Source organism: Dermacentor silvarum, chromosome 8, assembly GCF_013339745.2.
Source record: "Dermacentor silvarum isolate Dsil-2018 chromosome 8, BIME_Dsil_1.4, whole genome shotgun sequence".
NCBI classification, from domain to species: Eukaryota; Metazoa; Arthropoda; class Arachnida; order Ixodida; family Ixodidae; genus Dermacentor; species Dermacentor silvarum.
Window position 1 is genome coordinate 23,042,971 of NC_051161.1, and position 24,310 is coordinate 23,067,280.

At 47.2% G+C, this 24,310-nt stretch overlaps 2 protein-coding genes across 2 annotated transcripts; both read right to left on the bottom strand.

Moving 5' to 3' along the window:
- Positions 1 to 752: 752 nt before the first annotated feature.
- Positions 753 to 3,928, bottom strand: LOC119462495 (uncharacterized; the record flags this gene model as incomplete). Its single annotated transcript, XM_037723841.2, has 1 exon — positions 753 to 3,928. A coding segment is annotated over exon 1 (3,006 nt), but the record flags the coding sequence as incomplete, so codon positions are not given.
- A 5,254-nt stretch (positions 3,929 to 9,182) lies between these two features.
- Positions 9,183 to 11,862, bottom strand: LOC119462499 (uncharacterized). Its single transcript, XM_037723844.2, has 2 exons — positions 11,798 to 11,862; positions 9,183 to 9,745 (listed from the first exon to the last, which is right to left on the bottom strand). Exons 1-2 carry the CDS (start codon positions 11,806 to 11,808, stop codon positions 9,304 to 9,306), a joined length of 453 nt encoding a protein of 150 aa, XP_037579772.1. The 5' UTR covers positions 11,809 to 11,862; the 3' UTR covers positions 9,183 to 9,303.
- Positions 11,863 to 24,310: the final 12,448 nt, after the last annotated feature.

Here is a 24,310-nt window from a genome sequence, read left to right on the forward strand (position 1 = left end):
TACCGGACCATTCTGTTCGAAATAATATAGATAGAAGAAAACGTTTCGCACATCATTCATTAATTACGCATCCTTTTAAAACAAAGGAATAATTTGGAAAAACATTCATTTGGTACATATATAAATAGAATACTTTTGGATTGCTATTGCAATAAGAGGCTGCGAAATACGTGAGAGTTATCTTTGTAATTGTCAGACCTGATTATCAATAGGAAATAATGTACCAATAAAGTTCAGTGTTGCCATAATATTCTGATGCGCATTGCTGGAGTGAGAAAGTGAGTTCTTGCTAATGCTGCCAAAGGGATTGTGCGAAACACTCACCACATTAGCAATCAAAAAACTAAAAGCAGATTTGAAAATGTGAGCGCAAACTCTGTAAATGGTGAAAGTTTCGTTGAACTGTTAGGAATATTGAAAGAGAAGATTTGGCGAGTAGCATCTTTCTAATGCTTCGCCACTGTGTTGTAAAGCACTATTATATTGTGAAAGCTACCGATGGGAAGGCAACCATTGCTTCATCATTGTCATTGAGCTTATGTGTGGTACATCGAGTTTCGGCCACTTGTATGTAACTTTTGGCTAATACACTGCGTTCTGAAAGACAATTTTTAGCAACTTCCCTAACTCCTAAATCGCTAAAATTTCGCCTACTTTTCATTTATGTCGCAAAAGAAGGTCGCTGGTCACTAAATAGAGAGAGAGAGAAAAGACTTTATTCGAGGTCAGACTAAGACCTATAGATATTCCTCCGCCAGGAGGACCATGGCCAGCTGGTCGGCGAAGGTCGCCGACGCCAACCACACCCGCCAGTGGGGAGGTGGGGGGTTAGGGTAGTGAGGGGATTGTAGGGCTGCGGGGCAAGAGAAAAGGATGTGCTCTACATTTGCGTACGTAGAGGGGCAGTTGGGACATGAGGGGTCTGAGCGGTAACGATAAAGGTATAGGCGTGCTGGAGTGATCAAGGTGTTGAGCTGGATGGCCCTGAGGGTGCGTACTTGGGCAGTGGAGAGACGAGGGTGTGGTGGCGGAAGCGTCTGCAATGAATGCCGGAGGTGTTTGTAGTGCTGCTTCAGAGTTTTCTTATAAAAGTGTGCCTCGTCCGCTATGGGCGGGCAAGGCCAGGGGATCGTCGGCGCCCGGCTATTAATCTCGCGGGCAAGCTCATGAGCGAGCTTATTGCCGATAATCCCCGCATGACCTGGCACCCACACCACAGTGACCAAAGCAGGGGAGAGAAGGGAGAGAGCGTCAGAAAGGTCGTCATGAAGATTATCGGGAAGTCTGTTGTCGCGAAGAGCCCTGATTGCCGCCATGGAGTCCGAGCAAATGCGATACCGAGGAGAGGGAGGAAGAAGGGTTAGTTCGTGCGTTGCGTGAACGATCGCGGCCAATTCAAGGGATAGAGAAGAAGTAGGAAGTGAGAAGGGGCCAGCGGTGGAAGTGATGGGAATGCCAAGGGGGGTCGGCATTGTCACACAAGCAGTGGAGCCATGAGTTTGGTAATACGCTGCGTCGACGTAGCATGTGACAGTGTCCGGTGGAAAAGGGTCGTGGAAGTGAGCGCGGGCTTGTCGACGTCCCTCATGAAGATGTGGGGTCATATTAGAGGGAATAGGGGCACAGCGGAGATTGCTGGGAAGAGGTCGTTGAGGAGTGTACAGAGGAAAGTCAATGGGCCGGATGCCAGCCCGCTGCAGTAGCCAATGACCCTGCGCAGAGCTGGATAGGCGGCCAAGTTGTCGATCCCTATGGAGGCACAAGAGCTCTGCAAGGGGAAGAAATAAGCCTGTTGCGTAGAGTTTGGCTGTGGATGCGTGTGTCGGAACATGTAGGGCAGCTTTATAGAGAGTGTTTAAAGCCGATTGAATGCGATGCATTTGCGTCTGCGTAAGTGTGCAGTATGGCAGGGAATAAAGGATTTTGTTCAAGGCAAAAGCTGTTACAAGTTGATTGGCTCTGCATTCGTCGAGACCGCCGCGCCGCCTGACCACTCGTCGGACTGAGTGAGTTACTTGGTGGCAGGTGGTGATCGTGGACTGTATTGCGCGGCTGAAAGAGTGGTCTTGGAGGGGAAAGCCTAAAACCCGGCAGGATGACGTGCGGGGGATGGGAGTACCGGCGAGAGTGAGATTAAGGAGGGGGTTTACAGACCGTTGGTACTTTGTAGCGGAAAGGAGCAGCAGCTCAGATTTCTCTGGAGCTGCTTGCATACCAGAGCGGGAAAGGAATTCGGAAATGAGGTTGAGGCCGGATTGTAATGTGAATTCCACCTCCCCCGGTGAGCCGTGAGTACACCAAAAGGTTATATCATCAGCATAGAGAATTGACTGTAGGTGCGGAATCTCCGACAAGGATTTTGCGAGAGGGGCTAGCCCGAGATTAAAGAGGGTTGGAGAGAGCACAGCACCTTGAGGTGTTCCGCGGGTGAGCGCGATGGGCGGGGACAACGTGGTCCCGAGTCGGAACTGAGCTTGTCGAGAGCGGAGAAAAGAAGAAACGTAACAGTAGAGTCGGGATCCACAGCCGGTGTCTTCGAGGGGGGAGAGGATAGCGTCATGAAGTAAGGTATCGAAGGCCTTGCGCACGTCCACAGTGACAAGTGCGTGAACTTGACACCTCGAAGGTTGAAAGAAAGTTTCCTGAAGAAGGAGAAAGAGGTCTTGAGTAGACATGTAGGGGCGGAAACCAATCTGATTGTGCGGAAGGAAGTGAGTATCGTCGAGAAGATCCGTAAGACGTGCGAGTACCATGCGTTCCATGGTTTTCCCGACACAGGAAGTAAGTGAAATGGGTCGCAGGTTGGAGAGTATGGCGGGCTTGCCGGGCTTTGGTATTAGAGTAATGATGGAAGAGGTCCATTCATCGGGAAGAGTGCCGTTGGCCCAGTGTTCATTTATTTTGTTTAAAAGAAATTCTTTATCCGAATCAGGCATGTTCTTCAACAGAGAGTAAGTGATGTGGTCCGCACCCGGAGTGGTACCAGTTTTGTTTTGAGCCAAAGCTCGTTCTAGGTCCGGCAGAGTGAAGGGGCTGTCCAAACCGCTATTGGAAGGCCCTGTGTACTCAGGGTACAGGGAAGGAAGTGGAGGAGGGATGTATATATCCGTGACCTGTTGAAGGAGGGAAGTAGCACCATGCTCGGAGAGATGCTTTTGGATTGTGGGGAGAGGAGCAGGTTGAGGGCCAAGGAGGGACCGGAGGATCAACCAGGCTGATTTAGTGTGGAGGGAAGAGTTGATAGAATCGCATATGCGATTCCAATTTGTTGTCTCAAGGATGGAGCAGTGAGTTAGTATGTCAGTGTTGAGTATGTCTAATGTATGTCTAAGCTGGATGTTGTTAGGTTGGGTGCGGATGCGACTAAGGAGGCGTTTACGGCGTCTCCAGAGACGCATGAGGTGTGGGTCAGCGTGGTCCGACGGGGGGTTAGCTTCTGTAGTGGTGGTGGTCTGCGACCGCGTTCGCCGTAGCGAGTCCACCCACACATCATAGTTGGGAGTTGACTCCTGGACTCGCAGGCGACGAAAGAGGTGCCAGTTGGTCTGGGTGATGCGTTTTTTGGGTTTGTGAGTGAGTGTCAGTTTAATTTCAATTATGTGATGGTCGGATAGGAGGGTGTCCGGAAGGACTTGCCAAGTCTCTGGAGGATTGTGGCCATGGTGAAAGGTGAGGTCAGGCGTTGTATGACGTTGTTTTGCGTTTCCGTCTCGTGTGGGTGTGTCTGGTGTATTGATGAGTGTATATGAGTGCTGCATAGTGTGTGCGTGAAGAAGGCGGCCAGGGCGCAGAGTGTTTGGGTAACCCCAGATGGTATTTGGGGCATTGAAGTCTCCGCCAAGAATAATGTCACGGTGTTTTGGAAAGGATCGAAGAAAATGAAAGAGAGGAGAGAGAATTGTGGTAGAATTTGGGGGATTATAGACGTTCACAAGTCTGAGAGATGGGTTCGGGGGGTCTGGGTAATACGAAATGGCTGTTACATATGGAAGTAACGTGGATGGAACATCTTCCACTTCATAAGCGATATCCCGGCGAATATAAATGGAAGACAGCGTCGCGGCGGGGTCGGCGTGCAGAGCTCGGTAGCCTGGGATGTTTTTGGTATGCCTTGTTTCTTGTAGTAGGATAAAGTGAGGTAGCGTGGTTTGCGTAAGGAGCCATTGCTGTAAGGGGGTGCGGTTTGTGGAGAGGCTACGGCAGTTCCACTGAATTATTGTGATCGCCATGATGCTTGTTATTGGAAGGGTTGGGTGGAGCGAGAAGGGTGGCGGGCTTAATTTTGGGGGCTAGGCCTACTGACGCAGCGGGTATGGGGTGGGTGCGCTTGAAGGGGTGGTTCTTGTCTTCCATAGGGCCTGGGGCGTCATTAAATGCTTTGTTTATGGTGGAGTTCAGATTGTCAAGGGACTGTGTGAGGTTTGAAATGAGCGTCTCGAGGTTGGAAGTACGTTGGTCTTGTGCCTCGATACGTTTTTGTTGCATCTCAACGAGGGATGTCAGTGCGGTTACGCGAGAGGTAAGCTCCGTCAGCCCCAGCTCCAGCTGTTCAACGCGGCAGGGAGAGGGGGAGGTTGTGGGTGCGGGTGCGGGAGTCGTCGGCGACCTTACCTGGTGTACAGGTTTCTGCAGGGGTGAATCTTGCTTCACCGGAGCAGGCGTGTGGTATTCCGCAGGCTTCGGTTGTGCACTCGGTGCTGGTTGAATCACAGGGGTTGGTGACACCTGGGTCAGACGCGGGTGCTGGCCCCCCCACTGGGCATGTGTAGGCAGTAGGCTTGACGAGGCGCGCACCTTGGGTATAGATGAGGGACTGGAGGGTTTTACTGGGGGTTGTGACGTGTTCAGACTCTTCCACTGCTGTCTGTGTAGGAGGCGCTGCTTCTTGGCCGCGTTGGCGCAGGCTTCATCCCGTTGCATCCGAACTGGGCATATTTCTGCAAAGGGAGTGTGATGGTCTTGACAATGAAGACACCATGGTGAGCAGGAATGTGGTTCATCAGGCTGGCTGATGAGTGTGGAACAAGTGGGGCACAGGCGCTGGTTTCCGGGGCAGGCACACGTGCGATGTTCATATTGCAGGCAGATAGTGCAATGATGGGCCCGGGGCTTATGGGGACGGCAGCGGAATTCGAGTCGTTGGTAGTACACGGAAAATGGAACGTGCATGCCATGCGAAAGTGATCAGGGCGGAGTTCGTATTTCCCATGCGGCGGGCCAGTAGGATGTCGGCTTGATAGCTGTCTAAATCACGCAGAAGTTCTTCTTGGGTAGCGTCAGGGGCAATTCCGTGGATAACCCCGCGGCACGAGTTGGTTGGAGCTGCGAGGTATGGAGCTACGGCATATATGCGGCCAGCGAGCACGATGCTCTCAACGCTGAGAAGGCGGCTGGCGAGTTCGATGTGGTGGGTCTTGAGTATGGCGAGGCGGTTGCGATTGCGTAGATGGACTGAAACGTCGGCACAAGTATGCGCCGGGAGCTTTGCTGCTCATATGAAAGCTGGGAGAATGTCCAGCAGCTGGGCGGAGGTGGCGGAAGGTAACGCTGGCAGGTGGACACAAACCGCATGGAGGTCAAAACTTGGGCGGGCAGCAAGTCGAGGCTTTCGGACATTTCCGGGCGTTGTCCATTCTCCTTCAGGCTCATCCAACTCGATAGGGGTTGGAGTGGAAGTGGGATCTGACGTCGGCGTCTCGTCAGCCATGCCGGCACGCAGCAGTGGTGGGGTAGGGCTAGCGAGGCGGTCACCGCTTCAAAACTTGAAGTGGCCGAAGACGACGATCCGTGGGAAAAACCACTAAATAGAAAACTTTGTCGCTAAACGGACTTGAAAGTCGCTAAATCTAGCGACAAAATCAATCAAATGGCAACATTGGTTTCAGACCGGTGAATTACAAAAAGCAAAGCTGATCTTGTGTATTCAAAGACGGTTAGATTAGGCGGCCCCAACAAACACGGGATGATGCAACTTGCAAGCGACAGCAGGTGGAACCTGTTTCGTACTGCCTGGCGGCAGCCTTCTCTGCAATGCAGGCATGCATGACACGTCCTACAGGTGACTCGCACCACGAAGAACCGCAACCCTTCTGCGTAGTGCAGCCGACCGAGCGTTATCTGCTACAGCGCGTGCCGGCAAGGCCCGAAAGACAATCTTAGGTACCCTATAGCAGAGGATATGTAATAAAAAAATTACACTAATACGGGTGCAATTCTGAAAGAACACTCAGCCGCAGCTGTTGGTTTGTTGCATATGTGTCAGTGTGCAGCTGCCTCTGCCCGCTTTCAAAAGCGGGGGGGCCAAATGGCCTACTTCGCACCCCCCCCCCCCTCTCCTCACAGGGAGGGGAGAAATCAAGGGCCCCACCCCCGTAGATACGCCTATGCACTTATGTTTAGATTACGGTCAACAGAAATGGCCTTTGATAATGGCGGTGCATAACATTTTTTTTTCAGCATCATTAGTTTGTTCAGTTCCGCAAGGGCAGCCAAGCCACCGAATCTATGGCGCACTGGGCACGAGGTCATGGGTACGACTCCTTATCATGGCGATCGTATTCGCACTATAACGGAACGCAAAAAAAAAAGCAAGCATACGAAATCACTGGTATTTAATCTAAGCATGGCGCTTTTACAAGTGTACACGTGTATTCGCGTGTTTAGATTAAATGCGGTCAGTCAAAAGTCTGTAATTTAAAAATATTTCTCCCCCTCCCTCTCCCTCTTGTCCCTCCTGCATTTCGCGAATTTTAGGCACAAATGCGCCGTGTAGGCTTTCACAATGTCCAAGGATATGTGGAAGACTGTGCCGCCACCTCTCCCTGCAGATGCCAAGTAATCGTCCCGAAGTGTCGCCTCCAAGATTGTCGGCGTAACGGGCACCTGTGTCTCATCGAAAATCTTGGAGGTCATGTCGCACGCCGGTAATATCAGGTGTGTCGAAGGCAGCGCTACTGTAAAGCGTTTCCTATGTAAATGAGCTGAAGTGCACGGATTTAGTAGAGCCCGAATTGAAATACGGCGCGTGATTGCCTTCAGTACGTGCACATAATCTCCGAGGATTCCGCTGCGGTACCGAACGGGAACTGCAAGGCGCTCAATTGGTCTCTACCAACGCCGACAGAGGGCGCACGTCTTCTTCGCATTTTAGAGATTCTGTATATGGCTTCCAAAGGGTTGGTAGCATCTACAGTAAACTCTAATTTAGTGTCTGACAAAACGAGCAACGTACGGCGCGTTCTTTGAAGCTTGCGCAACTGTTTTGCGTGAGCGAAGAAAATTACGAGCAAGCTTTAACTCGTGGTATACACCGATAGCACTATTCAAATACACGCGGAACGCCGGATTGCTTTCATTAGTCAACCGACTTGCCTTCATTAGGCTGGACTGATTATGAATGAATTCTGCGCATTACACTCGCAACTACTCGCAACAGTCGTACGCAGACAGCGAGCGGGTGTAGGGAGGTTGCCTAACTACAATATTGGTCTTTATTTCTATAAAAGATTTGCTGAGTTCTAAATTTGACGATTCAATTTCCTACTAATTTTGTTACTATTTTTATTTAAACATTTGGAACGTATATCTGAACTCCACTCTAACAGTCGCTGGAATTTTACCTGCGAAGATGTTGATTAAAGGCAATCGGAAAAGAACGCGAGCTGGGAACGTTATTGAGAGCAAACGGACGACGCCCGATGCGCTGACTTCCAACTAAATTTTATTGCGCAGTGACGGAAGATAACGGCAAAGAAATACGGCGCAGAAGCAATCACACACAAGCACACGCACACATACGCAAAGAACGAAATATGATTACATATCCGTGACTAGGGGACCTGTGCAGGGCTTCTTCCATCCGCGAAAGAGGGTGCTGGGGGAGGCGGTGGAGGGGGTAATTATGTAGATACGCGACCTCGATCTGTCAACGTTTTTTTTTTTTAAGATTTTAACGTTTCTTTATAACGTCTTAATAGTCTTCTGTTTATTTTTTCAGATGCCGCAAGTTTCTTTCGTTCGGCTGAGCCAATGATGAGTGAACGCATTTCTGCGTTACACATCTATTTCAATCAGGAATGGTGCGAGAGAAAGTTATTCGTGCTAATATCGATATATCATGACCTTGCTTACTATTTCTTTCAAAGTGGCTCTTTGCTGGTAACCTTTTCCTTCGCTAATATAAAAGCCTATTTCACTATTTGACTAGTTTAAGCCAATCGGCAGGTTAGCTGGCGCAGGCTTCCGCCGGTGCGGCGAAGTGATTTCTTCATTTTAGGAAGCAACTATGCAGAGTAATTCGCTTGTTCAGCCGCCGGTCACTGCGTTCACTGTATCCCAGCCCCGATTTGGATTGACTCGTAACGCCTTTCCTCACACCAGAAATTGCCTCGAGTTTATGATATATTTGAGGCCAGGCCATCAATTTGCAGGATATTCATTAAAATTGTCACACACACACACACACACACACACACACACACAAGGACGTGAACGGACCTCGGTTGCTCGCTTCTTGTATATGGATGGTCCATTTGGTGGCGACGGCCCGGCCCGCGTCCTCGTCACAGACGAATTCATGAATATTGGGCTCATTGGGCCTCAGTAGAGAGGGAGAGAGTTAGTCTTAACTGAAGATGTCAAACCTGTTATGTGCAGCGCTTGCTACTTCAGATGAGATGTCTGAGATGACACGAACAGGAAAAGAATACGAGAACTATGCGGAGAAAAAAAAAAGTGAAAACCTTTCTTCTTGCTATGTCGGGCACAGATCCTCTGATTTGCATGTCTGGTTGCTGATATTGCGTCTGGTTCTGCTTTACGCATGCCCTTACAATAGTATGTAGAGGTCCAACGAGCTTTCCGTAGTAATGACCTGGAAAAGAACATCATGCGCGTTGAATAATCATAACACTGTGGCGCACGTGTCGCTACAAGGAAAAACGTTTAGTGACAACATACTCTTTTATTAACGTGCTGTCCCCAAATGTTTTAGGTGCGATATGTGCTCAGCGAAGAATACATAGTATAGTAAACAAACAGTTGCGCCGACTTACCATGTCGCAGATCTTAATCTCCGCAATGCACGTAACAGTGATTCAAATAAATTATTGCGAAGTTTTCCTCGCTACACATTCAACTTCCTTTCACAGCCGTTGCCTTAAAGCATGATAGATAGCATCAATAAGCGTGCGTAACAATGAAATTTATTAGGAATGAGGGTATGGTGGGGAATGGTCGCCCTGTTCATAGTGACGCAGCATCTCGTGCGCTGTCCGGAGAGCCTGGCGACTGACGTCCGCATGTTTAGAAGGGCTGTCGCAGAACCAATGGCCGAGCGATGGCCAGTGGATCGAGGGCTTTCGCGGGCAGGACGAGAAACCAGTTCCTGCCTCCTCCTCCTCCTCCTCCTCCTCCTCCTCCACGGCGACGCTGGCCGCGATAGTCGCCATCGTCGTGGCCAGGGATGACGACCCGACGACGGGTCGATGAGACGACCGTGGTCGAGGGCCGGTCCCTGTCATCTTCGTCGTCGTCGTCCATCATATCGCCGCCTCCTCCTCGGCCACGCGTGGTCCGCTCTTCGTGCGTGATCGTCTCCTGGCGCTCACGCGGTGCCAAGGACTGCAGCGGCTCCAGCATCAAGGACCAGCAACCATCACTACCAAGGACCACCAGCAGCAGCAGCATCACCACGACGACAGCTGGCAGGGAATGGAGCCCCGCCCACGCCACCACTGTGCGGTTTCTGCCGGCGGGCGAAAAAAAGGAAATGTGCATTACATAACCTGCGTATTCAGAAAGGTGCCTTGACTCGAAGCGCATGCTTGACTTGGTCAAAACAACACCTGACCTCTACGCGCTGAAGGAAAAGCAATGAGCGTCTTGGGCACATTCATGACAGGCGTCATCTACGTCAAATCAAGCATGGGCTTCAAGTGAAGATACATTTTTGAATACGGGGATAAGAATATACGCGTATCTTGACTCTACTTAAAGGGAGTATCTTGTGAAACACGCAGCGCGCGAATGCATAGCTTGCGCATATGACCTCGAGGCGATGTCCCCGAACACGTGGGACATTTACAGGTACGTATAGGTTGGTCCACATGCATCGCCATTTCCTGCTCTCCATGGCCGCGCTAGAGGCCTAAAGGGAATGTGAGCCATTGGCCTCGCTGACTGGAGCACACGTTTTCCATAAGCCCTGCGAGATCGCTGATAGCGCAGGTGACACACGTAATTAATCTTAGAGGCGGTAGTTCTCCAAGTTCTCGTCCTTGCCAGTTTGGGGTGAACTGACCCGACGTTGCCGAAAGTAACAAATGACTTGCACTTGTCTCCCCTACGCAGTTCTGCTGCGAGTTCGCTTCGCTGAAATCAATAAATGAATCAATTATTCAATCTTATTTGAAAAATAAAGAAAAAACATTGGTTCGTTTCGATCAGGAGAACATTCGTTACAGTGCCCTGAAAAAAAATTCACCGATGATTACGATACTCCCTAATGCCAAATTTGAGCGCAGCTTTTTAGGTGTTTTGAATTCGCGATACATTCAGGCAAATAATTTTAATCTGAACGGCAGGGTCCGCTCGGCGGCGGCGCTGAGCCTCTGCTCGCGCACATCGTTTAGCAGCACCTGCAGGTGAAGCCCTTCCACCGGTTGCGTCGCTCATTGTCCAGAAAACAAATTCTCTAGCGGCGGCGGCGCAGGCTAAGTAGCGCACGCGCAGTGGGTCGGACGCCAACGCCAGCGCTTTGTTTCTATATATGACATCGGTGGACGCATTCGCCGCGTGACTCAGTAATGACGTCATCGGCGCGAAGCACATCTCGAGCGGCACTCCGCTTTCTTTCTTCACCTTTTCGCCATACGATCCTCTTCCGCTCTCCTCTCGTGATGTTTTCGCTATCGCCATCTTCCATCCCCCGCTGCGCTCCGCGTTCGCTCTTTCATCCTTCGCTGCGCTTGTTCACTCGGTTACGCCGAGGGAAGCCGACGCTCAACGCCGGAACAGGCGCCTAATTAAGAGCTGCGTTGTAAAATGTATGTTAAGAAGTCGTCGTTGCTTCTATAACTGAAGACAAGATGTGCCCGATTTACTGCGTTCTCAGCTTTCCGTTCGTCCAAGCCGTTATTCAGCGCTCGTTCGCGATTGTCTCAAGAAAAAAAAAACGCTTAACCTTGCACTCGGCCGCGCAACGCTTGAAACAGCGAAGCTGGGCGATCGTAGCCCAGCATTTTCCTGAAGTGCGCGCGAACTTTTCATCTTATTACTCATGATTATGATAATTTATTTTCGCGCGTCTCGGACTTACGGCTGTCACTGCGGGTTGCATAACGCATTAAATGAAGCTCCTTGATTCCTTTATTACTAATGTTTTGAAGCTGTCATACATGCCTGGTACCACTACCACGAAATCTCAAACAACCTTCGGTGGCACAAAAGCTGCGCAATATATACGAAAGAAAACGAATCTCATGTCTCAGACTTGAAATAAGATTATGGAGCAATATATAGTTCCATTTCTATGTATTGATTTAAATAACATGCAGAGAAATTACTCATTAGTTGCTTTTACAACTTCGTAAGGTGACCCCACAGCTATCGTTAACAGAGGAGATGACCTAAACAGTTTTCAATTTCTTGAAAGAGAACAATTAAGCAGATCGTAATTCATAGTAGTAAAAAAACATAAACGCCACACCCGTTTCTCTCGTCTTTAAATGCGAGTTAATGCGAATACATGAAATAAGGAATAGACAATAACTAATAAAAAGGGAGCTTGAACACTTACGCACTGGACATCTTCGGGCGTGCGTCAATGGCAGCACGTCTGCCACAGCACCATGACTGCTGACATTAAGCCGCTCTATAATGTGGCGTGCCTTGCGTCGTTCTTTTCTTATATACTTCCACGTCTACCTGGTGCACCGATGTCGAGAGTGATTAATTTAAAGAACAGCTCATCCAGGCGGCCACGCTTGGCTGACGGTCGAAGCAAGTCGCCCACTCGATGGGCCTCGCTGATTTTCGAGCACGCGCTTCGATGCTCTCCCTGAAGCATGATACGTCCTACCGCCGGCGTAGGCAAGTAATCGCGTACAGCTATAGGTCTGTTGCTACATGGTTGCTAGCAGCAAGGAGACAATCGCACGGAGTCCTTGAGTTTGTGTCGTTGGCTCTGGCGTGACACGAGCCTGGTGATTGTCGTGCGAAACGCAGGGGACGACGAATTAAGCTCCTGCTGTCCCCGAAGAGAGCGTGATGCAGTCGGTGCGCCCTTGCCTGACATTGAAGCCGCATACGCGGTTATTGAGACGTCTTTTTGGCACAATCGTTAGCCCGACGTTATTCTCGAAACCTCTCAATTTCGCGGTTATTCTCTGTACTCCCAAAAGTGTGGCAGTTTCGCCCGAAGGGCGCCGCACTGAGAGCGATAGCAAGGTTTAGTGTTGCGCTAGAACCCCTAGGACGGTGTTCTAACTTATATGCGGGTGTGACATCTAGGCGTGACGCAGTACGCAAGGCAACTCCTGCTGGGAAGTAGGCAGCTTCTTCCTCAGGAGTACGCACTACTCGTGGTCTTCCCATAGTTGTAGCTGGGATGGAATGTGCGGAACCACTAATGCAAAGCTCCGTATATGCAACCAACGCTATCGCGAACTCCTCTCACGCCCCACTCCTCCGTTGACCTACTTTTTTCCTACACCGCCATTGGTTGGCGTGCCTCACGCTCTCCCCTTTCAACGCGAGTATTGGATGGCGCGACTTACGTCAGCCCCCTCCCCGTTTTCCTTTTAATCGGCACCCTCTCACAGCATTCTCACATGGGATAAAGTGGTCACTCCAACCCCTTTCCTCCTGTTGGGCTCTTCTTTCCTCTCCTCTCCCGCTAGGTCACGTTGCCCATTTTAGCGAACTCCGACAACAACGGCACAGGGTCCGCATAAACAGCTTCGCTGTAAAAGAACCAGAAAGCTCGCCTTCGTGCATAGCCTTCGTGCACAGCCTTCGCCGCAAGCGTTTCCGGGTAAAGATTACGGTTGCATAAGTTGCACTTGCCGGGAAGCGTGAGAAGCAATCAGAGACCTTTTTAACACGAAAGTGTTTTATGCCGGGGTCCACCAAGACTTCACTGACGTATTTCCGTCACGGAAATACGTCAGCTTACAATGTACACGAACATAATACAAAGAAAGAAACCAGAAGAAAAAGTTCCACAAACATGCAAAATTTGGAAATCGAACCCACGACCTCTCGGTCCGCGACGATAGATCGCCAAGCGTTTAACCCATTGCGCCACAAACGCATTTGCCGAGAGCTACACAGACGCGCCTTATATATCTAACACTCCTCCGTGTACCCGCGCTCTTGCTCGGGGCGGTGCCGCCGCCTACGAGCAGAAAAGAGAAGTACTGCATTATGACACTAACGCGCACCGACAGTGAACGCTTCGGTGGTCTCAGCACTACGACGCCTCGATGCCAGCATTCGAAGGGACGCTGGCATCAAGAAGCACTACCAACGCCACCTAGGTGGCGTTCACTGTACTCAGCACAGCGGAGCGTGGCCTCCGCAATTAGCTCTGAAAATGTTTCTGAAGTTGATCGCGGAGGCTGCAATTACGACGCGCTGTACGCGCTGATTTGACTCGGTGACGATTCAGTTACGTGCTTTGTCTTGCGCGTTGTATTAGTGTGTCAGTTACGTGCTTCGTCTTTCGCGTTGTGCTAGCGTGTGCAGCGTAGTGCAGCTTCCATATGCACGACGGTTGCTCATGGTCATCGACGTTGGTAGTCGTGATGGAGGAGACGTGCCACCAGGCGTCAGCGTGGGTGCATCAACGCCTAAGGGCGCTTTAGCCACAAAACACCAATAGACATTATATATCAATGTGCAATAAACATTACACTACTTCTGTGAAGACAGGTTTCACTTTCGTGTTCTATACCGATTCCTATATAAGAGGGATCAACCACATTTTTTTTTTTTTGTGCTATCGCGTTCTACTGTTAGAGGTGAAGCTCAGGCGTCTCCCAAGTTTTTTATTGTATTTTTTTCAATGGTTTAGGTTAAAAGGCATGCACTGCGAAATAATTTTTTGTGACTGCTCTTTGGCGTTCTGCAATTGCCAAAGTTCTAAACAATAAATTGGTCAAGACCGTTAAACCTGGTAAGAGGAACGATATTATAGCATCTATCTAGCATATCGAAGAATGCATATGAATCACTACACGAGCACCGAAGCCCACGCCGACACCGAAGATTCGCCAATAGTGTCCGTATAATTGCCATCGTAATAAAAGCAATTCAATGCACCCTGAACTTCCCGAGTTCATGCCGGTGAAGATATCTAGAATGCTGATCTGATGTACATTCAGTTGCCAAGTTGCAATTGCGGTTTCTGATTCCCACCTTCCATGCACTCCTCTTGCCCAAAATACGAAAACATTGCATTTGCGTTCCTTCGATCATAATTTTGCGGTAACTGCTCCGCAGTATAGCTAAGAGGCTGTAGGCATTCTAAATCTGAACATGACAGCTGCAATGTGCGTTAAGCCAGAATATGTATCGACGAATGATCTGGGCTAACTTTGAACACGCAGGGTGCCTTAATGCGATTTAAATGCATAGATTTAGGGAATTGGATTTAAATGCATAGAAACAAAGTCAGCCACGGGCTCCTCTTGTTTCGCCGTTATTAAAGGAAAAATTTTAAACAGATTCAAAGGAAAATAACTTCACAACAACGCAATCGCAAATTTATACACGAATACAAACATGTTTATGTAAAAAAAATTTTTTTGACAGATGGAAGATACAAAACCAAGGCTATTGTACGGTAGCGCAAATATTATGACTATGCCCTCATTAAAAACTCGGACAAATACATGCATACGTCTAGCGAATGCATTCAGCTCCCATTTCATGGGGGGGACCCGTATGTAACTTTCATTGTTTCATTTCTAAGCGTGATCGACCACGTCAAGTACTTGTTTGCTTTATGTTTAGTTGTTTTCTAATCGCCCGTTCAATAGACACGAGCCATCCCCGTCAGAACGACATTAAACGATCAACATTAAATTTGCATAGACTCGCAAGCTATTCCTTCATTACTCTATTTCACTCTATTTGGCCGATGAATATTGATTACCACTGAAGGAATTTAAGGCCAAACTTTCCTTTCTTCAATTTCACGCTGGGTCCTTCCCGTCGGTGTTCCAGCCTGACACGTCACGGGTTTCAACGCAATTCAAGTCCTGACATTTGGGCCATTTTGGCGCAGGCCTACTAAAAAAAAAATTGCTAGGTTGAGTCCTCGATTTATTCAGGTTGCAATGTAGACCCCCATTATCGATAAACATTTGACGAAAGCTAAACAGACACTATGAAATCTATGACGTCATGCCAACCTGTCACTCGAAGGTGCGAATGGCAACGGCCCCCGCCTGACGCTTGTGCGTCTTGTCTGGCCTACCAAGCGTCCTCTGCCAGGAATAGCAGCTGTGCTATTTAAAAAGCTCAGTTTATTATACAGTGTATCCTAATAATATATTTTAGTGTCATTTTTCCTTTCTCTCTCTCTTTTTAGTGGTCTTTTAACAATTAACCGATACGCCAGGTGTACAAACGCCGAGTTTCGAATATTGTACGTCGTAGCGTTTCTTCGCGTACTACTGCAAGCTCCTCATCTGCAGACGTTGTGGTGAGGGCAGATGCGACGAAGTTCAATTTTTCGCGAGCAGAATCAAAAGCGTCGTCGTCGTCGTCGTCGTCGTGATCATCAACATAATCGTTATCATCATCAACAACAGCAACTGGTATTGCTAGTCTCGGCAGCGAGCTCTTCCGCAGTTCTGCGTCATCATAATGAATCCAATCCAGTATATTGTTACGTTGCGGAAGTCACATAGAAAGATGTATCCGCAACGTAACACTATACAGGTGGTTTCCAGAAATTGAGCAAGTCGCCTATATATGCTGCCGAGTTGCCCTGGCGTGCAGCACAGTCACGGCTGCAGTCCTGGCTGTCTCCCGCGTACTGAAAATATTGCGCGCAAACGTTGATGCACACAGAGCGGAAGGAATCGGTGAAGCCTGCTGATTTTTCAGTTTTCGCATGTCATCGAGAAATAAGTTTCCTTATACCTTTTCTTTTTCTCCTCGAATGACGAAGACTCGCGACATGGTTTTGATAATCTTCACGTAACGTTATTCCGCACCCGTAACCGTTTTACAGTCGTTTTTTTTTTTTTCAAGCTGGTTTTACGCAACAATCAGTCGACTAACAAAATATACTATTTGCTTGCTATGGAAGATATCGCAATGGCGCTTATTAAAGCCAGTCAGCGCTCAAGGCAGGTGCGTCTTCACCGCATCCGACCAGTCGGTAAAATGAGCAAATATATGGCAAATATATGGCCACGCGTAGTAATCGAATTAGTGAACTGCTGTCCCATTACACACAGGCTGGGGAGCATTATTTTATTTTATTATTTGAAATAATAATAATAATAATAATAATAATAATAATAATAATAAGAAGAAGAAGAAGAAGAAGAAGAAGAAGAAGAAGAAGAAGAAGAAGAAGAAGAAGAAGAAGAAGAAGAAGAAAGCTTTTGAGGCCGAGTCGAATACAAAATCAATGTACTTGATGCAGCGCGAAGTGAGGACAGTAACCGAAAACAAACAACAGGACGAGCGCTGAACTGCCAACCTAAAAATTTATTGAAGGAACCACCAGCTTCATATATTATGTGAAAAACATCAACAAGGACCATAAAGTTGAAGGGCACGAGACAGGTCTGCAAGTACAGGTGCTTATCTTGAAAAACTACCTCTATTTTTGTTAGGCTGAGTGGCGCTGCTGCTTTATCTTCTGCTTTAGAGATGCAGTACACTTCTCCAATTTCTTTTTCTTTTTTTTTTCCTTTTTTGTCTGCTTCGGAAACTTAATGTCACTGAACACTGGAGTACATGCGCATTTGTTACAATGCGCCGCTAAATGGCTCCCGTGCCTGATTGTTTTTACATTGTTTTTATGCTGCCTGGCTCTACCGCTAAAACATAGCCCGGCTTGTTCGATGTACCATCTTCCGCAACATAACGGTATCTCGTAAACGACGTCAGAGGTGTGTTTGGTGAATTTTGTTTCGTGATTCGTGGTGCATTGCTGTCGTTTCTGATTTTTCGTTGCCTTGCACAGCTTCGAAAGTTTGCAGGGAGCGAGAAACACGTACTACGTTGACTTGGCGCCTGCTGGCCACTTTCTTCAGATTAGGAGATAACCTGTGAACATACGGTACTACTTGCACTGGTCTCTTTCCTTTTTTCTGCTTTCCGATTATTCTTCCTGAGCGCTCGAATCAAATCGAATAGTACCAGAAGCGAGTTGAATCGACTGTCAAATATTTTTCGGATATATTGCTAGTAATTAAAGGGAAAATGAGACATCCACCCAAATGCAGCAATTGCTACAAAGGAAACCCATACGGGTTTCCTTTGTAGCGGGTTTCCGCTGAACTATTACGTCAAACACTTGCCTTTGCTTCGAATTGTTGACAAATTCGACTTCGCCCTGCCATCTGCTAGCCGCCTGGTTAGCTCAGATGGTAGAGCGGCTGCCCCGGAAAGGCGGTGGTCCCGTGTTCGAGTCCCGGACCAAGACGAATTTTTCTTCAACTGCGAGGCTTTCTTTCGAGGAACCCGTATGGGTTTCCTTTGTAGCAATTGCTGCATTTGGGTGGATGTCTCATTTTCGCTTTAATTACTTATCTCCACCTAGCGGGTTTCCGCTGAACTATTACGTCATCTTGCTAGTAATGTGCAGCCTTCTCACCATTAATATCGAACAATGTTCACATTCTGACACAAGAGTTTCTATCATTAAACTCCACATTATAAAGCATACTTTATTAAATGCCAAAGTAAGCATTAAGAGGAAGCTAATTAGCTCAGGCCCAACTCAAATGCCACCTATTAAAATAGATGTAAACTGCTGAAGCGCTTTTCTGAGATAACCATTGGGCCGATTTTAATTAAATGTGTTGCATTTGAGAGAGAAAATTAAATTCTTGTGACTGCTGGATAAACTTTTCAATTTATGGCCTCAATTTTTTATAAGAAATATTCAAAAGTTGGTAACATTGAAAGATAAAGAAGCAGGAAGTTTACAAATTTGTACCTCTGCATCAAGAAACGATACAGCAGTTTTGTAAACTGCATCCGTTAGGGCATCTAAAACGGACAAATTTTATATATAAATTTATATCTTGCGTGAATTTGTGACATTGTTTACAAGGGTTCAGCAGTAGTCCTACTCACAGAAAAGAGGTCTATTTGAGAGCCATGCATAATACATCAATATTGTCCACTTTAGATGTACTATTTAGATGTAATTTACAGAATTGAGATATCATTTTTCATCGCTGAGTTACAGAGTTGTAAACTTTATATTTTCGTTCTCTGAAAATTTGCAATTTTCAGCAATTTTTATCGAAAAAAATGACTGTTAAATCAAACTTCGCCAGCAATTAACAGTCGCTAGTTTTGAACTTTTTGCTTTTAAATGCAACAGACCTCGTCAAATTTGGTCCAGTGGTTGCCCCCAAAAAAACACAGTATATCATTTTCCATGTATTTTGATAGGAGCCCCGAAGCTAAAGCTTCCTCTTAAGAAGAGTTAACTGAGCAGTTGGTACGCAAACTCAGGGCTCTTCAAAGCGGACGTGGTCATGCATCACTATATAGAGTATAGAAAGGCAGCCGTGTTGGCCAATAATTATCTGTATATATAGCATCATGACCAGTTCATAAGTGCGTGCTATCTTTGGCAATGGCAGAGCGAAACAAAAAAGCGCTTTTTCTCTCGCTATTTTTTAATTTCTTTCTTTCTTTCTTTTTTCTTCTTTCTTTCTTTCTCTCTCTCTCTCTCTTTCTTTCTTTTTCTCTTTCTTTCTTTCTTTCTTTCTTCCTTTCATAAAGAATGGAGGAGGTTAGGAAAATAAAGCCACAGGAACGACTTGAGGGAACCGTAACCTTTCGACAATATGGAGTTGACAACAATGCGGCGAGTCACACTCTTGTTGCAGACAAACTTTACAACTAAGGTGTCACATTAACAGATAAGACCAAGATTAAATGCAGTACTTCAGTATTTCTAAATATACGTAAGAGAAATGCATCGTAAGCCTACAATCAACAAAGGATAAAGGAAAACACTCGTGAATCTTTGTATAGCTGTGAACACAAACTGGAACTAAAATTACAACAAACTCCTCAAGATTGTCATAACAGTGGTCGAATGGTCGTGGCAGATGGTGCCACTATTGTATAAAGCACGTTGCAATGAAACGTATCTATATTCATCCAATTGAAGGAAATATGTTCTGTATCTATAAACAGTACCAGAACAATACCCACTGCCGAATGGCGTATCTAAACAACCTTTTCTTGAGAGTGTTCGTGTTTAGTTCTAATAAGTGTGGCGCTACGAAAAGCGCAGCATGCTGTCCATGGTGATGCCCACTGTTGATAGAAAGAAAGTTACCGCACTTCTGCTTCAATTTCATGTTTGGTCGTGCACAGTCGACGACGTAGATTATACGGAAGCTATTCGAAAAATTAGTGGCTATTAATTCATTCCCCGGGGACCTCATCGAATAGTCAAGTTTGATTCGAGGAACGAATTAAACAAAGGGAAGAGTTCGATTCGTTATTTGAAAGTTTCTAATATTCGTGCAACCTTATTATTTTCATGATCTGTCAGCGCAACTAGACGAAGACGAACAAGAGACGATAGCCGACGCTGTGATCGTCTGTTCTTTTTCGTCTTCGTCTAGTTGGTGCGCTGACGGATCGTGAACATATTTCAACTCGACCAGTTCTTGTTACTTATTATTTTATGCTCTCTTTACATCGTCCCGCCAGGTGGGATAGTTGACCCATTACACAGAGTTCAATGTACAGTCATCGAAATCGTTAAGCCACGGCTGGTCTACCGCTTTTGTATGCAAACAGGAGTCACGTGCGGTTGAAGGTTACTAATTACAGAATAAACATATTTACGCATTAGATTTGTTTATGTATCTAATTAGTTTTTTATCAGCCAACATATCCTGCTCGAGGCCACAAAAAATTTCCATGAAGGATCTCGTGCTAATACCTACCGCGCTTTGTATAGCATTTTTTTCTTTAATTTCTACTAAAACACGTAGTAGACATCCTGCGATATGTGCATTCGTCGGGTGATTCTAAGAAAAAGAAAAACTCTGGACAAAGTTAAAAGCAGGAGAGAGAGGGAAAGAAAATGAACGGAAAGGAAGGGAGGTGAACCAGGTTGCACGTGGCTCGCCACCCTACAATGGGGAGATGGTGTAGCGGGAAGCAAAAGAAAGGATGAGAACAAAGGGATGATGTTCAAGTGATTCGCACGCACGTAAAATGGCGTTCTACCTGCAGTTAATCATCAGTCGTGTTGAAAAAGTGCAGCAGTGTCTCTGTGGCCCTCTGCGACATAAGACGGAGGAGAGTTAATAAGGACGATAGAGTGAATTTGAATTGTGGGGTTGTGCGTGGCCATAGCCACGATGTGATCATGAGGCACGCCGTAGTGGGGGACTCCGGATTAAATTTTGACCACCTGGCGATCTTTAGCGTGCCCCCAATGCGCGGGACACAGGTGCTCTTGGATTTCGCCCCCATCGAAACGCGGCCGCCGCGGCCGGGATTTGATCCCGCGACCTCGGGCTTAGCAGCGCAACACACAGCCGCTAAGCCACTGCGGCGGGTGACGATAGAGTGACGTCCGTAGATGACATCGAGATCTTGTTGGGAGAGAGAGAGCTCGGTTCATAATCTCGCATGCGCGTCAACAGGTCGTCGACGAAGACGAAAACAAACGCGGATATGAGCCGTGGAAAAAAAAAAAAAAAACGGTGCGCCGTCGCGACAGAGGATGCTCTTATGACAGACGGGGCTCAAGGAGTGCCGCTGCCGTTGGGGCGCCCTTCGTGATGCAGCGTTCTGTCACCACAGCTACGAGCCTCGAACAGTCGTGTCTTGGTATCACAAGAGTGCGATCGCTGCTGAAAGAGTCTCGCTTCTTTCTTTTACTACAGCGAACGCCGCTCCGTCAGACCCCGATGGGCGAGAAACCGTGACCTCCGGATGTGTCGTGGAAGCTCTTCGGAGCGCCGTCGACGGCACCCTTCTCCACCGCTTGTTTCCGAATCGACCGAAGACCAGCCTAAAATATCGTGCGGGGGTGGGAGGCCGAGACCAGCCTTCTCTCACGTTCTCAAGACGCTCATCCGCACGTATAAGAACGGCCGCTCCGAGCGAACGCTTTGCAAACCACTTGTCACGGGCACTACTGCAACTTTGGAAGCAGGAACGGTAACTAGTTTGCCCATCAATCTTACTTTCAGCGGGGAAACCTATACGGAAGCGGAGCTCCAGTTAAAATGGTAAGTATGCTTGGAGCTCATGGTAGAAACTGATGTAACTAGTCGCATCATGACGGCACGCGCAGGTACACTTGTCCTTCTATAAGGCAACTGACTTGCGCGACTAGCATACAAGACTCAAGAAAGATTTCATCACTTATTTGAAAAATTTCTGATCGACTTGTCGATTCTCCGCGCGTGGCCAAAAATTATAGACAAAGGAAGGCTTAGGTGGATATGGGGTTAGTTGCTTTAGGTTTGGTTAGGTAACGTTAGGTGAGGCGGGGCTATAGGCTATGCTAGGTTAGGTTGACTTAGGTTTGATTAGGTTACGTCAAAATAGATGTGCTTATTTTAGACAGTATACTCTTGACTTTTAAAGCATTGGTTCTCTTGCCCAGTCCTCCCTTTGAAGCTGCAGTGCTGACTGGACTTGTTTAGCCGTGTTCGCGCAGAAGCCTAAAGAGAAAATGCAGCTGTCGCAGTGAAATGTATGGCCTTGTAAACGCTCGTGGTCGGGCTGAACCAGAATTGTATCGAGTTGAGCTGACGCGCCTTGACTGTATACGGCTTGACTCGACGCGGCCCGTTTGTGAAGGTGTACGCAAACGCAGTCTAGCATTATTCGGCGGCAGTTAAATAGAGGAAAACTGCTACTTTGATATTTCTGGTGTGAAGCAATTAAAATACCTTCAACAATGGTTTCCTCTGAATTAGGCAGTTCATAATTGTACTGTAGCGTACAGCCTGAAATTACAGACAGGGTAACTAAGAGGCAGCACAACCACGGCTATGTGCCGTGTTGCCTCTTTTTCCTGTCGTAAACGTATGATTCACGCTACGGTAAAAAAGTTCATGTTGCTATTCTTTTTTTATTGAACAAGCAGTTATTGAACAGCCATTACTTCGGCAAGAAATCAAAATTCTTAAGTAAATTTTTAACATAATTAGGCTAATTAACCATTTAATTATTCACTTTACGGCATATATTTCGAATCAACGAATTTATAGCTAGTGAGTTTGCAAGGCATATCCGCTTGGAACGAATTCTGAGGGTAGCACTGGTTTCGAAATATGCGCCGTCAAAGTTGCGGTAAAAATGTACTGTTCCACTTATTCTTTAAGAAAGCACTGTTTTATTCATTGAATCACAGAAGTAACGGGAACGGCAATGCATTTTGTCAGACACTTCGAAAATTAATGTCTCGAAACTGGTGGAGTTCTGAGAACTCGTTCTAGGTGGATATGCCTTGCGAAGTCACCGGCTACAATTAATAGATGGAAATATGTGCCGTAAAGTAAATAATTAAATGGCAATGAGCATAATTATGTCAATTATTCAATTAAGCATTTTGCTTTCTCGTAGAAGGCATGGTCACCTCATTGAATAATTTAGGTCACAGGTTAGCAGTGTGCTAACTGCCACAGGCTAATTAAAAAATTGGTGCAGCTAGACAACACCCTGTATATATATATATATATATATATATATATATATATATATATATATATATATATATATATATATAAGATTGAAAGGTAGAAAATAATACAGAAAAGCGAAATGAAAGTCGACGAAAAGTTCAGTTGTCGCCGGTGCGGACCGAGCCCCCATCTCTCGCATTCCGCGTGCGATTGGTTGGTTGGTCGGTTGGTAAAAACTTTTATTAAGGGTCCTGCACTACCAATTTTGCTACAGCGATTGCCATCAATCCATCCACTATCTTGGGTATTATTGTGCACTATAAGATGATTTGGCCCTGGGAGTGTTAGCCAGTGCCACTCAGAGCCATGTCGGGCGGATGTGGAACATACTTTTTTAACCGACGGCGTCACGTAACACGTGGGCTTAAGAGAGCAGGCACACGGCTAATATAGACCTTCGTGTGCCACCTAATGGTATCAAGGCAGTCAGATATAGGAACCTCGCTACAATGAGCGAGAAGAAAGGAAACGGAGGGGCTCGATCATCGTCAGTTGCACTTAGCTCCTCGAAGAGCCGGGACGTGTGTCGAGTGAGCTCCCGAACAATACTTTGCAATGGGGTGCACGCGGCTTAAATTGTGGATGATGCGGGAGCTCAAAGCTGCGCGACGTTTCTCTCGGACTTACCGCTAAATCGCCACTGAAGCTTTATTATCGTTCACAACCTTTTTTGTTACGACTTGGACCGATCCCGAAAGCGGTGCAATGTCGCGCAGCGTCTGCGTAACGTTATCGGCAACGAGGAAATGTCTGGGAAAGCGTGGGTCTGCACGTTCCCGTTCGTGGCGCACTGTAGAGATAAAAACTGGTCAGTGCGCGCGTGGGCTCTCTCTCGTGCTGTGTGACGTGACGAACGCGTGTCAGTCGTCTCAAAGAGCGGTGATTGGCACGTGGGAAATGTGCGCGAGATCGTGGCCTAATCGATGATGGGCGTAAAAAAAAAAGCTATCGAAGCTATGTAAATGGTTAGGGCATAGGGCTGCTGTGGTTTCAGCCAGAGGTTCCATCTCGCCATATCGGACACCTGAATTTTCGTTTCGTTCAAGAGGCCCGAAACGAGGTGAGACATGAACCTACCTGCCTCCTTACCGCAAAACGCCTGGGGTAAGCCAAATAATGCCTAAGTAATTAATTAATTAGTGGAGCTCTAGTGTGTTACGTTCCAAAACTACAACATGATTATGAAGCACGCCGTATTGGGAGACTCTGGATTAATTTTGGTCACCTGGAGATCTTTTAACGTGCACCTATATCTAAGTTGACGAGCGTTCTTGCATTTCGACCCCAGTGAAACGCGGCGATGGAGGTGCACTCAGAACTTTGGCACTCAGAACACACATGCACTGGTAAGCAAATGCCAGCGTATAATAATAGTA